The 17,513-nt window shown below is 42.3% G+C and overlaps 1 protein-coding gene across 5 annotated transcripts; it reads right to left on the bottom strand.

Annotated features, from left to right (window-relative positions):
• Window positions 1–8,327: 8,327 nt before the first annotated feature.
• Window positions 8,328–16,786, bottom strand: LOC120793741 (ubiquitin-conjugating enzyme E2 H-like). Of its 5 annotated transcripts, none has more exons than XM_040134063.1 (9): window positions 16,357–16,515; window positions 14,226–14,449; window positions 13,868–14,019; window positions 12,432–12,508; window positions 12,112–12,186; window positions 11,912–11,951; window positions 11,680–11,732; window positions 10,878–11,006; window positions 8,328–9,590 (listed from the first exon to the last, which is right to left on the bottom strand). In XM_040134063.1, exons 6-9 carry the CDS (start codon window positions 11,944–11,946, stop codon window positions 9,466–9,468), a joined length of 342 nt encoding a protein of 113 aa, XP_039989997.1. In that variant the 5' UTR covers window positions 11,947–11,951; window positions 12,112–12,186; window positions 12,432–12,508; window positions 13,868–14,019; window positions 14,226–14,449; window positions 16,357–16,515; the 3' UTR covers window positions 8,328–9,465. The 5 variants fall into 5 exon arrangements, with proteins under 5 accessions (XP_039989997.1, XP_039989998.1, XP_039989996.1 ...); XM_040134064.1 differs by lacking the exon at window positions 16,357–16,515 and having other exon boundaries at window positions 14,226–14,290; window positions 14,368–14,861; XM_040134062.1 differs by lacking the exons at window positions 13,868–14,019; window positions 14,226–14,449; window positions 16,357–16,515 and adding an exon at window positions 16,532–16,786.
• Window positions 16,787–17,513: the final 727 nt, after the last annotated feature.

Here is a 17,513-nt window from a genome sequence, read left to right as displayed (position 1 = left end):
AATGAGGAGATCCATTAACTTCCACACCCAATCTAATCTAACGACACAACTCGTTCTCCCGATTACAAGTATCCTATGGTCAGAGAGGGGTTAGTGTGAGTGTGTGTGTATGAATGTGTGTGTCCTTGCCTCCTCCCTGTGAGGGATTCTCCCTAAAGAGCTTTGATGCCTTCTCTGCATCACTACGAGGTCTAATCACCCGTACCAGCTGTCAGCGTGTCGGCCTCCCTCCTTCACTGGCACCACTTAACCTCACATCCTCTGCAGCAGGCCATAATGGACTCTCACCGCGCTCCTACTGAAACATGATGAACATATACTCTATCGGCCGCTGATCGCTCTGCCTGCCCCATCCAAACAAACCCTCACAGATACAGCACCAGTAATATGTTTGGTCCTGGTTTGAATGTGCTGTACTTTTGTTAAAATTGCAGCTAATTTGTGGCAGTGCACTGAATTGTGTAGACAGATTTTCCACTTGTACTCTCTTTTCTCCGTCTTTTCCTCAATCGTCCCTCCTTTCTGTCTTCCTCCTGGTCACCACTGCTCTCTTCCTCCTGCCAAACTTCATACCCTTCTAATGAATTCCCCAAAATTAGGTAAATTTTTTTTTTTTTTTGATATTGTTGAACCTAAATCAAGTTTACAGTACATTCTGTAGCTGCTTCAGTTCAGCTATAACACTCATGATAACTGATATATTTAAACCATAAAAAATTGACATGCTGCATTGCACCCACAGACAAATTGTACATGTCTCAGTGCATCATTTTATACACATTTTACTGTAATTCGGCCTGAAATAATTTGTCTCTTTGGAAACCTTTGAAAATGATGAGGTCCTCCAGTGCAAAAAAAATGTTTCTTTTTATGCATGGTCTATATTTAACCATTAAATTATATTTTCTGCAAATTGTATCTCCCCATTAAAACAGGTCAGCAGAAGGATTGTGTTAATTCTGTAGTTAAGCCTAATAAAAGGAATATCATTTTTGTATTTATTTTTTATTTTTTTAACAGACAAATTTAAGAGTTCTGACTCCATAAATAGTCAGAATTAGGCTTTAAAAACTCACCATGTGTCATTTGTGTTTAACTGTTCTCCTCGGGACATTAAAACCCTTAAAATTCCCAGAAACAACACTGAGGATGTGGCCTCAGTGGTAGCTACAACCCTGTGAACTACTGTAGCTTTGACAAATGCTAATACAGACAACAGGAGTTTATAATGATGCATTTGACAAAGTGTCTGTGCGGTTTAAAGGTTTGACGTCGCACTAACATCATTTATGTTAAACCTTTGCAGCGCCTGGCCTCAGTCCTTTCGTGACTGGGCAGGATCAGGTTGCACCATAAGCTGAGCTAGCTGCTGCTGCTTACACCAATACTGAGGATTTACAATGCAGGTCTTCAGCTGCTGGTTTCACATCCAAACACATGAACACCATTGATTTATTGATCAGGGCAGATGATAGTCCGCTCAGTGCTTAATGGTCTGTTTATGGATTTATGGGTTATGGCTCAATAGCCAAAGGTCTCCTTTGGTCCATACCTTCAGCGTTCGAGGTCTGAGATTACACTCAGGGTTTGATGCCATGATCAGCCACTGTAAGTGCGGCCAAGACGACCCTGAGGGACATCATACATCTGAGGGCGGAGGGGGGGCAGGACAAAAAGGATTTATAATTTCTAGCAGTGTTTTCCAAACCAAGAGACTCACTGGACTTGTGTTGAATTGTTGTCTGTGGCTTGTTCTCAGATTACTCCTCTCAGAAATGGCGCAATTGCTGCATCCTGGCTGAGCTTCTATGGTGGTCTGAGACTGTAAGAGCACTCAGGGTTGATGGTCAGTTTTAACCCCTCACTGCTCCACCTGCAGTCAGTCACACACCCAGCATCCACATCCACACCCCAAACATGCCACGCGAGACACGGTGTAACACCCAGGCCTGTACTGATGTATTCAATGACAGCTCTTCATTTCTAAACATAAAATAATCCTCTTCCTGTGATGAGTCCGGGGATGATGGTGGAGGCCGCGCATGTAACAGCTCTCGGCCAGTTGTTGGCAAGTCTAGAACCACTGGATCCTTCCAGCCCACCAGAGTGAGTTCTACCATTGCCAAACACCGTGGGAGAGTGCGCCGGTGACCACCACCAGGTCTGTGTGACGACTGGGGTTCAGGTTACACGGGATGGCACCTCAGAGATAGAGCACGGGCCTCCATGGCAACCAGTGATATCTGAGAAAGGGGTGGCGCAATCGATCCGATCCATCGTTCAACCCTCCCTCTCCTCTCTGTATGTTTCTCACTTACACAGAACGATGCCAGAATGTTTATGAACAGCTGAGTGTCTGTCTTGTCCCATATTGGCACCACACATGATTGCTCAAATGACGAGAAACAAAGCAAAAATGTGCTAGTGCCAAAATGGGCAAAGAAGACGGGAAATGTTTTAGAAGCAGCTCTTGGTCAACAGCGCATGTGTCCGCTGTTTTACAGTTCAAGTTAAAGCGGAGTCTGGACACAGACACAGGCAGTGTGGTTCTGTCTCTACTCTGTTTATGGCCCTATGGTAATTCACTGATAGTGTGCTGTGACAGTGAATTCTACCAGTGCCATACACAGAACAGGAGGAGATGTAAGTGCAGGCCCACGTTAATGCCGACAGAGCTTTAACAGCCACATTTTGAGTTGATCCAAACCTGAACACCTCCGCCCCCATCCTGTGCGTTGCTTCATGCTCAGGTGCTACTTTAATGTCTGCTGACCTGTTTCAAGCTTGAGGAGTCTTGTCCTAACAGTGCAGTGTAAGATGGAAATGAGTAGACAGTATCAAAATCAATGGTGTCCTTCCCTGTCTTGTCTATACCTCACAGGATGGGGACTAATTCCAGCCTTGCCATCTGCTGCTGGGTCAGACCGGCCTGCGGTGCTTCTTTCCCAATTTACGCAGATTCTTTAAGAAATAATACACAGTCTTAGGGCTGCAGTTGTACCCTCCTAAAAGTTGCTGTTAGATCATTGTCAAGTGTTTTGGGACATTTCTAGCCTCCATGAGAGCCATCCTGATCCTGGTGAAGGAGCTGGTCTGCTGCTCAGATTGATTCTGGCTGTAGGGAATGATGCGCTAAGTGATTTTTGAGATGCTCCAAATGGGTCCCAAAGCAGGGCTCATCTTCCTGTTTCCGGGAGAGATCAATAGAGTAAAAAGCTTGAGAGAGAGACAGAGAGAGAGAGAGAGAGAGAGAGAGCATAAACAGAAATGAGAAGAAATCAGAAGTTGCTGACCTGAGTTGCATGTTTTTAGTTTCCCCCTCATATCTTGTTCACTGTTATGATTAGTTATTGATTAGTCCTCACGTCTGTCAGAGGATATCTCCATCAAGAGAAATACAAGAACAGAATAAAATTAAATATTTTCAGGTCCTTCACCAAGATCAGTCCCAGTAATAATCAAGGTTCAAGGATAAACCAACTGCACTTCTGGAAGAAAGTCCCCAGATCGTTACATTATGTAATTTGGTGTCTTTGCGGAAAACAAAAACACTAACTCAGCATTTCCAATTAAATTTTTTGTGTGTGTGTGTTTACCTTGTGATGATGATCAGCTCAACTACAGGTCATAAATGCCCACTTCTTTATTTACACATTTACACATACTGATTATAATAAGGTATGAATGGCAGCCTGGTTACACTCCCTTTGAGTAGGGACTGCATGCATTTATCCAAACGCTACGCAGGATTTCACCACGCATATCGCGGAGGCCTGTGTTTGTTTGTTTGTTTTTTCAGATACAGTATTGGGCTTCTTACCTTAAAAAGTAGGTCCTACATCCGCACTGCACACAACAACACTTTAGTTAGAAAAAGACAAGAAGAAACTTCTTCATTGAGCCGAGCCTTCAACAGCGTCCAGCAGTAGAACAGCTTCACACCCAGACAGTCTTTTAATCGTATCAAAGATGAGAGAGTTGCCCAGTGATGTGTCACTCAGCTGGATGAATTGGGCCGCATGCTGGAGGAAAGCTGACTTTAAAAAAAAAAAAAAAATCTAAATTACTCTGAGGTACTTCTTCTCCATCCCGCTGGTCCACACAGTGTCAATTTACGCTCCGTGTCTCCATCTATCCGTCCCGCCCGGCTCCCTGCTTGTTTTTGACTGTATGGCAGGGGATTTTCTAGTGGACAGGTAATTAGCTGGTAAGCATCTTAACCCACTGGCAGTATAGTAATCCACGCCGCCCTCCTCCCTCTCCTTCTGCCGCCTCTATACGCAGGGCCTACAGCGCACTTCCTCTGCGCCTTTTACGCACAGGACGCTCACTGCAGTGGCGATGAGCAGAGACACTGGAAAACCGCTTGATGGGTAACTTAATGCTGCCCGTATTAGTTTGGTAGACTTCAAAAGAAATCAGGATTGTGATCATGCAAAACAATTCATTATAGTTAACGTTATACTACAACAGCCACATCAGCCTGAAATAAAGCAGAATAAAGTCAGACTGAAAATAACGGTAAACTCCTTTCAGCTTTCATTCCCCCTGCTCCATTTCTAATCCGTCACCCTGACTAAACTCTTTACATGCTACATAATAAAACCCTGATTCCTGTTAACAGACAGCCGACCTACCAGCATCCCCCGGGTGTGGCATCCAGCTGCAGCCAGGCTTCAAGTTCCGCTCTCTCTCTCTCCCTCTCTCTCTCTCCTTCTCTCTCTCTCTCTCTCTCTCTCTCTCTCTCTCTCATCCCTGCCCGGGACTGAAAGTTTCTGCGAGCCCAGGCCTCCTCTGCCCCCTCGTTATATATGCGGGCACCCAGAGCCCCCCCCCCCAGGGCTCATATACCTGCTGTCGGTGATTATTAGACAGATTGCAGGTGGAAAAAGAGGCATCATCCTCTCAGCTGATGTGAGCCCCGTCGGAGCGGGACAGGGCAGGTTTGGGTTACGGCTCTTTCAAAGGTGACGCTGAAATCCACCCGCTCGCCCTTTGTCCTCTCCATACATTATGAAGGAGGCGCAGCCGCGTCCCGGCGCCCTCTGCCCTCCGCCGCTTCTCCTGCTGCTCGCCGTACCCAGAAACAACTTCACCCACCGCAGACGGGAGAGTATTAAGAGAAACACACGACTGATCGATGCTTCATCACCCACGAAGCTCGTCAGTACTCGTTTCTCTCGATCATTAGCGGGTGGAGGGCGTTGGGCTTCTTAAAAAGTTCCTCCACACTCTGGTACGAGTCGATGGGCAAGTGGCTGTATTTCATACCACAGTAGAGTCCCCGTGGTACATTACCGTAGGCCCCCACCTGTCCTCCATAAGAGCAAGACTCCCAGGTTGAGATAGACATGAACTACACATTTAGCATTGGCTTCTCTTTGTAGTTATTTTGTGTCTCTAGTCAGTTCTCACCTCTGCAGTTGTTCTAGTTTGTGTGTGTGTGTGTGTGTGTGTGTGTGTGTGTGTGTGTGTGTGTTGTTTTTTGGTCATTTGAGGTCTTTCTTGAAATGAATTTCCTGTGGATTTTCTAATTTTTTCCCCCCTTTTAATCGGATCTTAAAAACCAAGAAACTAGTTTGAGGTAGATAATTTAACATCATTCTCATACAGGGGCTGATTGATTGGCATATTACAGCTATTGCATTTAAAACTCTTTTTAGACATATAGGCTATCAGAATGAGTTTCTGGAGAAAATAACTACAATGGCCAAAAGCTTCATCTGCATTACTGCGTGTGGCCTTACCCTCCAAACCTCCAGACAAATGAAACTGATGTTGAAACAGGAAACCTGAACATGCCCAGAAAGAGGCTCCATGGCCACACAACTATGAATATTTCATAAGATCATTATTTCCTGCCTGTGTCTGTTAATCGGCGTGATACTCCTGCATCTCAACGTGCAGGGCTTTGGATGCATCTTATTTATTCATATTTAATTTTTTTTTTACTGTATCTGGTCCATATCTGCAACTGAGAGTCAATAGTCTCCTCAATAAAATGAAAAAATAGCTTAGGGATTTCCAACGAACTCCCAGTTTGGATTAAAGGGTAATTTTAGGCCTTGTTAAGACACTTTTCAAAGTTTTTCTGTGTGAAGAAAAATACTTTGTATGGAAGCCAGTGGAAACTTCGACTCACTTTGACTTTGACTTACTAAATCGAAATTATGAAATAGAACATCATAGTTTCAAAAGACATGCCCTGAGCATTTTAATTTTTTTTTCTGACTAACCTTTCATCTATTTTTATTCTTTTCTTGGCAGGCATCAGCTTCCACACCTAATCAACTCTCACCAGCGGGTCTTTTTCCACACCAGACATGCGGACTTGTCATTAATCACAGGTGTCACTAACAACATCAGCAATGGCTCCGTTCCTCTCAGTGTGCCCCAGTGAGCCGGGACAGTGTGTGACAGTGAGGCAGCTGAACAAATACCATCACCCAGAAACTGAGGAAGTTAAATGGCATTCATCGATCACTGCTTTTAATGTTTACACCATTGCTTTTCCTACTGTGATACGTTGAAAGGTCTCCACATAAAACAATAACTCCCTATAGATATGGGTCCTGTGCGATTTCACAGGTTAGGGACTTTATTCTGTTTATACGTTTAAAGAATAAAGCTGGGGGTGTTACAGAAAAAAAAAAAAGGGGAAAACAAAGATAGAGGGTGTATTTAAAAATGGTCTAACTTTGTTGGTGGGCCTGCTCCTTACAAAGCACCAAGACTTATGCAGTCTCAAAGACTGACAGACAGGACTGCCATCTAGTGGACAGAGGGGACACAGGCGATACAATCATTTGGTCAGTGTGAATTTCCCCAGAATAAACACCATTTATCCCCATCACATGACTTTAAATTCCTTATGTATGTGACTAGTCCTAAGTCCTAAGAAAATAAGGTTGAACAAATCTTTCTTTTCAAAAGCTGACTTTTTTTTTTTTTACCTCAGCACCTGAGGTCATCTGACATCGTGTCATACACAGAAGCATATTACTGTCATAGTTCATATTTAGTTTTTGTTGTTTATTTCTTTCTTCAAGTTACAAGGGAAGCACATTTATTCATTTTTTGCCTTTTAAAAAAACAAAAACAAAACAGGGACATCTTGACTTGTGTCTTGGACATCGGGCTTAAAAGACAAAAATAAAAACATTCAAACAAATTATAGGAATCAAATATATGTCTCATTAATAAAAAAATACATAATACACTGAAGAACCCAGATGATGAAAAACAACAAGGCTGGAAGGTGGTTTGTTTAGTTGCATATGGCAACTGACTGTGTATCATGTTGTCCTAACATCTAAACCAACATATATTTGGTTGCCAAAGCTAATTAGAGCCGTCTTAACTGGGCTGTTTAACAAATATATTTTTAATGCCATGTCAAAAACTATGACATGCTAGTTTTATAAACCTATGCTATTCTCAAACGAAGGTAAACCTTCTTGCAACACATTGCAGTTTTTTGTTTCCTTACAGAAAGAACACAAAATACAAACTGATCTGCAGCACGTTGAGTGCACGTTACAAACCTGTGTCAGGCTTCAAGCCTGCATTTCTCTGGTAACGCCTCTTCTGAAAATCGCTAACAGGCACATGAAACTTTTCGGGACTAATTCAGGACAAAAGCTGTTAATCTGTCCCCTCAAGTAGAAGAAAACTGTGCCTGTATTTATGTTTTAACGAATCTGAGATGGCCACTCAAGAGTTTGACACTTAGAGGAACATTATACATTTATCTTGTCATTTAACCTCAGAGTCTTTATCCCCAAATCCAGTCTAAGGAAGATTTCCTGTGTGTTTGTTTTTATGGGGTACATATGGAACTAAGTTTGCAGATGCATTACATTTTGGTCCCGCCATTTTGGAAAACAACAGGCCATCAACAGCTTGACATAAAAGTAAAATGCGACAGTGTTGAATGGCTGAAACAAAGAGCACTTTTGTTTGACAATGTAAATTATCTTTGATGGAGACATTTGCATAAGAAAGGGGTGCAGGGGAGCAGGGGTGCAACATGTCTTTGGAGGATTTGATTCAACAAGGAGTCATCCCACAGACAAAGATGTATTAATTCTCCTCATCTTTAAAGGACAATTAGCTTTTAAACTAGTGTGTGTTATATAAGTATTAAACAATACATTAGGATAGAATTCACCACCTGCAAAAAAACAAACTATCCCTACGCAAGTCAAACACCTAGTATAGTTCAACACAAGCAATAGGCAAAGTTAAGAAGTTCAACAATTCAATAAGGACCTGGATAATCCCCACCCAACCCCACCCGGCTCACAGAGGCCCTGCACACAGTTGTCCTACAAAAACTTTACTTCTGTGTCATGCCACAATATACAGAGATACTGAGAGAATGACAAACACTTTCCTAAAACGGAGAGGAGGACAAATAAGAGGAGGAGGAGGAGGAGATGGGTGTTGAAGACGAGAACGATCGGGTTGGTGAACCTTCTCCTCCACTTCTGCTGAGCATCAGTACAACACGGGTTATCAATGCGGCATGATTCTCCCTGGAATACCTTCATGCATGCACACAGGCACGCACACACACGCACACGCACACACAGACACACACAGACACACACACACACGCGCTTTGGCGTTGTCATGGTTGATGCAATGGTTGTTTGATAGTGTGCACAAGGTGTGTGCAGGTCTGCACAGAGGGCAGTCCTGTCAGAGAGGCCGTCTGCAGCCACGCCAGTCTGTACAGGATAAACACTCGACAGCACCGTGGCCTTCTGGTCTTCTGTGCTCCTCAGAAGTGGTGATTGTAATGGCAGCTCCTCAGGGTGGCAGTCTCAAAAAAGTGAAAGGTGATGTTAAAAAAACAAAAACAAAAAGGGGAATCCACACTCTTCTGAAGTCGAGACTGCTAAGAAATAGTGGATTGTCATCCTGCAGACCGCTGTCAGTGAGGAACAGATGCCCGATGATGCAGTAAAATGTTGAATAAAGACAAAAGAAAAGAAAAGAAAAAAAGAAAAAAAGAAAAACTTGAGCATGATACAAAAGAAAAGCTGGTGTGATGTGGCTTGTGGATCCAAATAGGAAACAGAGTGTAAACAGTCTCATTTTGTTTTAATGACAGTCCTCCTGCCTCCTGCGCTGGTCTCACTGCTCGGCTTAGCCTCAGTCAAGCAGTGTGGCAGCCTTGACTGAAGCCACCAAAGATCATGGAATTGAATGGTGCGCTCCTTTCTGATCTAAACAGGCTCTGTCGGGGTGAAGAGGAAGGGGAAGGGGCAGGTGGTCATGAATTCCTAAATAAAGGTTAATATTCTCCAATATCACACTGCAAATTCTTGTGTAGCAATAAAAATTCTTGTGTTGCTGTAAAAAAATTGTCTTGTTTAAATATGAATATAGTACTGAGTTTCTGCTCTTTAGGAAATGACAGTCTGTTGTGAGGTGAAGTGGACAGGACCCCCCCCTTCACTACAACTCCATGTCCTGAGCCTCGTCCTCCGAAAAGTCTGACATGGAGCTCTCGGAAGAAGAGTCGCCCCCTCCTTCCTCCTGCTCCTTTAGAGCCTCCTCTGTGGCGTACTTCTGGATGTACTCTGAAAGAGAAACACGAGGAGGGAGAAAGGTGGATGAATGAGTCCATGTGACGTTCACGGCAACTTAGCAACAACACAGCAGCAACACGTCAGTCGGGGGTGAGGAACTCCTCTGTAACTGTGCAAAACACGCACGGTTTAGAGCGTCTGATAAAAATGTTTTTCCCACTTGCCAAAACGATCTCAACTCAAGGCCCACTTACTCGCTTGTTTAGGAGCTTTCAAGTGCATTAAATTGGCTTTCATTAGTAGGCCGAGCTTGCATGTGATACAAATTTGTGCTTAAAAAGACCTAAGTGGAAATGTGAGAAATTCAAAAAAGTCAAAATATCACAAATACGTTTTACGCTTGACTGAGATGGAAAATTTGGTGCATCGATTAAAAAAATTAAAAAAATTAAAAAAATGTGACAAAGTTCAGTTGAAAGACACTTAGCGAATAAATCCAGATGACTAGATATTGGCAGCGGATGAAGACATCTCACCTGCGTGGAACAGTGAGGAGACTTTAATGTTCCTCGAGTTAATGCACGACACAAACACAAATCCATATTGTTTTCCACGGTTTGAGCTTTGAATGGCGCTCTTTTAACGACTCCATGTTATTGCATCCTCTTCTTTTTCATGGTTAAATGGTACTCAACTGGAGAATTAGCGCTACCAGCTGTTTATCTCGGCGAAAAGATTCCTACTAGTCCTATGACAGTAGCAGATGCAAACAGGCATGAATTCACCCTTTCTTCTGATTTTCAGGAAATTCGGTTTAAATTTGAGCTACATTTGGACGGTTTTTGGGGCTCCGGTTGTTGAGAATGTTGAGATTGCTCCGGATGTTCTGAGATCTACTGATTGAAAAAGAAGTGAAACTTCAAGTTTTCTTAAAATATAGCTTGTTTCCATTAATATTCACATGCACCTTCTACATTATTCATAATAATGTTGTCTGTTCTATGTTTGACTCGTCCTGTCAACTCCTGACAAAAAAAAACATTGATCTAAACAACTGGAAATACAGACTGTATTTTGACTGCAAGTTCCAAACATGTCTGACGTGGCTTTTGATGATATCTGGACTTCAACCATGTGTCTTCCTTTAGGCTTGAACAGCCACAGTAGCTCCGTGCAAAATCCCTGCTGCATTCTGGGACTGCACAAAATCTAAAATTTATATCCCCCCAGTGCAGAACTACTCAGAACAGTGATACCCTGCACTATGTACATGTTTTTTTAAATCTCAAAAGCTTATCCACTATTTCAAATATTCAGCGTAAGACACCGGTGCGTTACCTTTGATCTTGTGTTTATAATCCTCTGGTCGGTGCAGGTACATGGCGGCTGCGTCCCCGTTCAGAGGATCGATTGGGTTTGGGTAGGCGAGCAGCTGAGGGAGGAACGACTCAAAGATGTTGGTGAGGTCTGGTGGATGTGGGGAGAGAGAGATTAGTCAGTACACAGAACTACAGACCTACACGGGTCATATGTAATGTCAACAAGCTGGACTTGCTCTCATCCCTCCAGCACTGAGTCATTCCAGCATGTGTGCAGCTACTTCATCATCCGCTAGGGATCATTAAAAAAACTGCTTCAAATCCAGGTGAACAACAGAAACATCTTTCTGAAACAGTCATGTACTGCTGAGACAGCTATCAATATTACTCACACCTTGATCAAATGAACTGTGTGTCAACGCATCCTTTGCTCATAAAGGCACAAAGACTCAAGTGTTAATTCAAATCTGGTCGCTACTGACCGAAGTTTCGAAGAGTTTTACATTCAGTGTAACACTCACTTGAATAATCAGAAAGAAACAAAGTGACAAGAATCCCCTCGAAGCGAGTGTGTTCACTACATCCTGTTAGGAGTCCTCTCAGGGCCTTCTTATCAATCAGTGCTCAATGCATGACCTCAATACAAGCGGTTGTCACTTAAGTGTAAGCCGATTAAACCGAGATGCCCTGCCTGGGAGGTGCACTGTCGAGGTGTAAGCCGCTCGCTTTGTGTTATTTTATGGGCTATTGCTGTCAGTTCGACCGAGTGACTGGTGAGGGTGTGTATGGCTGTCACAATGAGAGCTGCGGCTGCGACCTACCGTAGAGAGCCGTCCATGTCTGGTTGATGACATCTAAACACACCGTGCCTGACCTGAAAAAAACAACAACACTGTGACTGATACAAAATAAAAGCCTAGCAGAGGCTGTCAAAGCAAAGGAGGGTGCAGAGTGAGTTCTGGGTGACGTGAACAAGACGAGACAATACACAGCATTTCATCAAAAGTATGTAGGTGTCAGGTTGTTTATGATATCTAAAACTGTCCTACTTACGCTTCATCAATGTTGGGATGAAAGATTTTATTCATGAATCCTGTAAAAAAAAAAAAAAAAAAGGAAGGTTTTAATCATGCTAGTGTCCACTGTTTAACAGTACTACTTGATAATAATAGTGATAGGCAAAGAGATTTTCAAGGCTTCCGTATATATTGTTCACATAGATTCAACACGACACCTGCATGACTATTTCATACCTATTGATGGTGATTTGAAGGGGTATTTATCTGGCAGGTCCACCCGGACCTTCCACACGCCTCCTTCATACGGCGCTGGAAAACATAAGATCGATCAGTACAGTATGTTCTCAAAACAAACAAACTCCTAAACTAAAATGGTGTCAGATGAAACAGAATTCTCCAGGTTGTTAAAGGACTAATTCTTTTTTTCTTTTTCGCCCAGAGTTAGACTAGAGGATCGATACCACTCTCATAAATTTATATGAGACTGGTGAAAAGCTGGTAAACTCTGGGGAGAAATCTGTGTGAAAAATCAGAAATTTTCAGGAGGTTCTTACTTCCAGGTGGTCCATGGAACTTGACCACAAACTCGTTGAGTCCACTGAGGATGGTGACCTCGTGCTTGCTCTCAATGCTGGCGTTTGGTTAAGGAAAATGCGCCCCAAAAACACAACCAACACAAGAGGCAGAAATTGCAAATATCAACCGATGTTTTCACCAAAACAGGCTGGGCTGACTTGCTAAATCTTAGATTCTCACTCTCTGTGAACTTGTCTAGGCAGATGTCAAACATTGGCTCAATAACATGAGGCAGTCAGATCAATAATGCAGTGGCCACTGCCAGACAAAACTCCACCAACGGACAACAGCTCTCCTGAACAACAAAACAACTTCACAATGAGACGGGACAGAAGAGAAAAAAAAAATACTACCTAAAACAGGAATAAAAACCTTTCTACTGCACAGTATATGAATGATCACACATCCACATTTCTCAATGTACGAAAGCAACAAACATCAACTGTTCTACTCAGACAAAATCAGGAAAGTCTGCTGGGTGATTTTTTGATGGCCAGAGATCATTATTCTCAATACACATGTTCAAAAAGGGAAAACAATACTGAAGGCCCAGACATCAGAGCATGGTCTGTCAACTGCCAAATATTAAGATGATCAGTGTGCTGACCGTAAACCCTTCTATCTTTGGCTATGCGAGCTGTAAAGAAGACTGATAGGAACTTTCATCTGTTTCGAAGTGTAAATTACAGTTGGACAAAATGGAAGGTGACTTGGGCGGGGAGGATGTTTCATAATCGCAGTGTGCGGTGACGGCAAGAGACACAAAACTGAGTCAACTGTCTGACTGAAACACAGAAAGGTCAAGCGTGTTCAGTCAACGGCTGTGACACTGACACAATGACAGATGGGGAGGGAAAAAAAAGACAACACATAAAAACTACACAAGGAACTGTTTCACAAGGAACACCCTGTTTCATCATCCTGTCATAAATTTTTCTGTCATCAAGGTTCCCAATAAACTAACTAAGGTAACATCAGGCTGCCAATTTAGCCACACGTGATAACGCCAGATTACATAACTATCCGGCAGTAAAATAACCCTGTATAATCTAAGAGAGAAGAAGGTTTAAAAAGCTCAGTCACTCAATAGTAAAAGGTTTGCAAACCACTGACCAAGAAGACAGGGTAGCTCTAAATGTGATCTGAAGCAATGGGTCCTATAAATAAAACCTGTTATAGATGCAGACTTGTGCAGTAAAAATGTGCAACTCTCTCTTCTGCCTTCCCCTTAGGGTTATCCATAGAAACCAAAGCATATGCTCACTCAAGAGTAATGTAACTACACAAGGGAAAGCCTGTATTTTGACAAAAGCTCAGTGCAATGATTTATCAGCACTATACAGTACTAGTTCTCATGTCATTAAGTGTATCGGCTCTATTTCCATTTGTGCAATTGAACTACACACTTCCTCACCAGCAGTAAGTAGACCGTGTGGCAGTAAGATCGGTCCAGCATGATGTGTGCGTTGGACATACAGCGATGTTTGTAAGGACAGGAAAATAGCAGCGGCAGCAGGTCAGAATCAACTGTGCTTTGTCACAGCGGTCCAATCCAGCACATCTGACCTAAAGCCACAACATGAGACTACGTAAGACATCTTCCGTTAAACATCAGTGCTACACTCAGGTTTGGGAACTGCTGGAACAAGAGCCACAACTGCAAGAGCTGAGGGATGCAAATGTGTTTTTCCTTAGTCACTCCTACTATCTGTTCTTAAATTTCTCATCCATATTTCATAATAACGTCAATTAAAAAAAACAAAAACGGTTACCTTATTCAGAATTTCTCCTTTGTCTCCATCTTTTTATAGACACGACTGTACGTCCATGATCACACCTGCGGTAAAAATGCTGTTATCACCAAGCATCACTACCTTTAAATACTCAGTAGTAAATAAACTCATACTATTTTACCTGGGCATCATTAAATCTGCCTGCACTTGAGCATGTTTCTTCCAGGTAGAACCACATGTGTATTCTATCTCTAACCAACAGTCTCAGGTGAGGGGTGACAAACATCATTATTATAATTAATTGGTTGATAACAGATTTAATGACAGATTATTATGAAGATAATATCAAATACGTAAATTTAACGAGCAATGGGAAGTGTTAAATTTTCAAATTGATTCAAGTGGATCCTGGAATCAACACTGTGTATTAGGTCAAATTTTCAAACCGATTGTGATAAAAAATTTGAATCCTTATTTATTAGCCTAATTTCATTCACTAATAGCATTTGAGCCAAAACAAACAAACAAACAAGCAAAGAAAACAATAACAATGTAACCTCAACATATCCCATTAGAAAGGACTAAAGCTTACTATTAAGCTTACTACTCACTATGTATGTTGTCAGTAGGGCTGCAACTAATGATTATTTTCATTCTCAATTTCAATTAACTTTTTTTCGTGATTAATCAATTAATTGTTTAATCTATAAAATGTCTGAAAATTGTGAAAAACCCAAGCCCTGGCCAAGCTGATGTCTTCAAATTGCTTGTTTTGTCCGACCAACAGTCCAAAATCCAAAGACATTTAGTTTACACAGAGACATAAAAACGAGAGAAAAACAGGGACTCCTCACATTCCAGAAACTGAAAAAAAAACCCAAACATTTTTGCTATGACTTAAAATTAAATGAACGATGAGTCACTATAATTGTCATTGACTCGTTTGACTAATCAAATAATCGTCTAATTGTTTCAGCAGCAGTTGTGTGATCCTAGTTCTGCGATGGTGAAAACAACGTGTTCACCCCCCTCAGCTCTAGTGCAGTGTGCGTGCCCCCCCAGCATGTGCCCCAGACAGCGCGCTTGTTGTTCCTCGATCAGCTGTGTGTGAAGCCCCGCCCCCTGCCATGTTCCGGATGGTAACAGGCGGACCAATCAGAGCGCAGAGTCTGGCTGCAGGACAAAAACAAAACAATGCAGCTCACGCTGTCAGAAAACCTTTCATGCAAACTTCAGCTGAAAACTGCAGACAATGAGCCACAACACAACAGTATACGCACCAGAAGACTTACACCAGTCAGGTGTCAACGAATTAAAACAAAACATAATTTGATAGTCAACCTCAAAGAGCGTTATGTTATTGAAAAGAAAATATTAAAAGGTCAATTATCAAATCCATTCGCTTTTTTAGCTTTACAAACCTATTTCTAGCATCGTTAAACTCAGATAAAATTATATTTCGGCTTCATACCCTTTACTGTATAGTATGTGGTAAACACGCCAACCGTGGCTTATTCACTATAAACACAATTAGTGTTCTGTTTATCTTCAATTGCAATATTTTAGCATTACGGCATCGATTTAAAAAAAAAGCACAAAAGATCAAAGTCTGGTTTTCACTGTTGTCTAATGTTATTAAATGTAGTTAGCTGTCGACTTTCCATGTGTCATTTTGTCAAAGATCGTCTCTGTTCCGCTACATCGACTATTTGTTCTCTCTGGGTGATAGCATGCTACACAGCTTGCTTTCCCCCCCAGCGTTAACGTTATTGAATCGCGAAAAAAATACACGAGACTTTCGGAAGAAGTGCTTCCAAAATGTAAAAAAGTCCTCGCTAATCTTGCACATTGTGTTGTCAGTCCTGTGGCACCACATATTATTGACTAGCGGGCTAACTTATCGCTCCCAAGCTACGGCTAACAACGTTCAAAGCTAACACAGAGTTTAACCAGCCAGCGTTATGCTGCGACAGATTCAGCTGCTAATTCTCGATGGATACAAACAAACAAACAAAAACACAGCACTAAATCTGTTGGTAAGCTAACGCTGGCTAACAGTCCAGTGAGTCCACACAAATAACATTAAACGTTTAGCTACCTCGCTATTCTGCTAACTTAACTGAGCTAGCGTTAGACACGGAGCTGCCTCTCGCTGTTTAGCGTTACTCACTTCACAAAATATATTAATCTCACATAGCTAGCAGCGGGATAATATACGTCGTTACAACAGCCATCGGGAACAAACGATGGATTGAGTCAACATCAGAGAGCTGACAATGGCCACAACACAAGACGTGCCTATTTGATTTGGCTATTTCGGCTTGTTTATGTTCAGGGAAGGATACAGTTTCACCACGTCGGTATCCATTCGCCTCTTGCCCGGACTTGGAGACGACATTTTTGTATTCCTTTTCAAGAAAGTGATCTAAAAAAAAAAAAAAAAATACTGCGACGACGAGGCTACCTCGACCTGTCAGCTTGGGGAGACTGTATCAGCAGCCTTCCCACAATGTCCATAAACAAGATCCTAGCTGCAACATCGCCCACTTTTTCTCCTCTCAGCGGATCTCCGGGGTTTGTCTGGGACCAGCTCTGCCTAGTTGTGTCCTGTCCTGAGGACTCTGCCAGTGACATCAACCTCCAGCGACCAGGCTGCCGAGAGGAGGGGCCCCTGGTACAGAAATGTACACCACAGAACGCAACCGCACTGTTAGTATCTTATTTATGACCGTGAACACAACTGCTGCGGTCGCTCCTGCGAAGATGCAAGTTTGCGTTTAAACAGAACATTTACCTCTGGCTTGTTTTTCCAGAGGCTGCCCGAGTAGCGCTCGAAGGCGAAGTGCGTGCTTGTTTATCAGGCCTAGATCTATGGTCGGAATTAGCTTATTTGAAAGGCTGAAACAAGCGCATTAGGCCAAAATTGTGTTTCTTCACAGGCACTCCGTGTCCATAAATGATATGAATCGCAAATATGAACAGTTAATGAGTGATTTTAGCCTCTCACATCATTTTGGTAAATATACTGGTGAAGAATGAACAAGTCCAGAACACTGGGTACAAGGGTACAAGATACTTGGCAGTTTACTAGGTACACCCAGCTAAAATGAATGCAGTTTAATGCATCACTTTGTCCTATGTGATAATAATCAATCCTGCCTTCTTGAAGGGTATAATATTCTTCTTTCAACCTGTCATGGAGAGGTGTCAATTTTACTGTATGGTCATTTCGGAGGCTGTAGTTTGTGCTGCTGTTTAATTGTATTTCATTATACTGAGAGTTGTCTCCAATATTTAGTCTCCCCCTCATTGATTAAATGATGATTA

Source organism: Xiphias gladius, chromosome 8, assembly GCF_016859285.1.
Source record: "Xiphias gladius isolate SHS-SW01 ecotype Sanya breed wild chromosome 8, ASM1685928v1, whole genome shotgun sequence".
Taxonomy (NCBI): domain Eukaryota; kingdom Metazoa; phylum Chordata; class Actinopteri; order Istiophoriformes; family Xiphiidae; genus Xiphias; species Xiphias gladius.
This window is presented reverse-complemented; position numbering and strand designations above follow the sequence as displayed.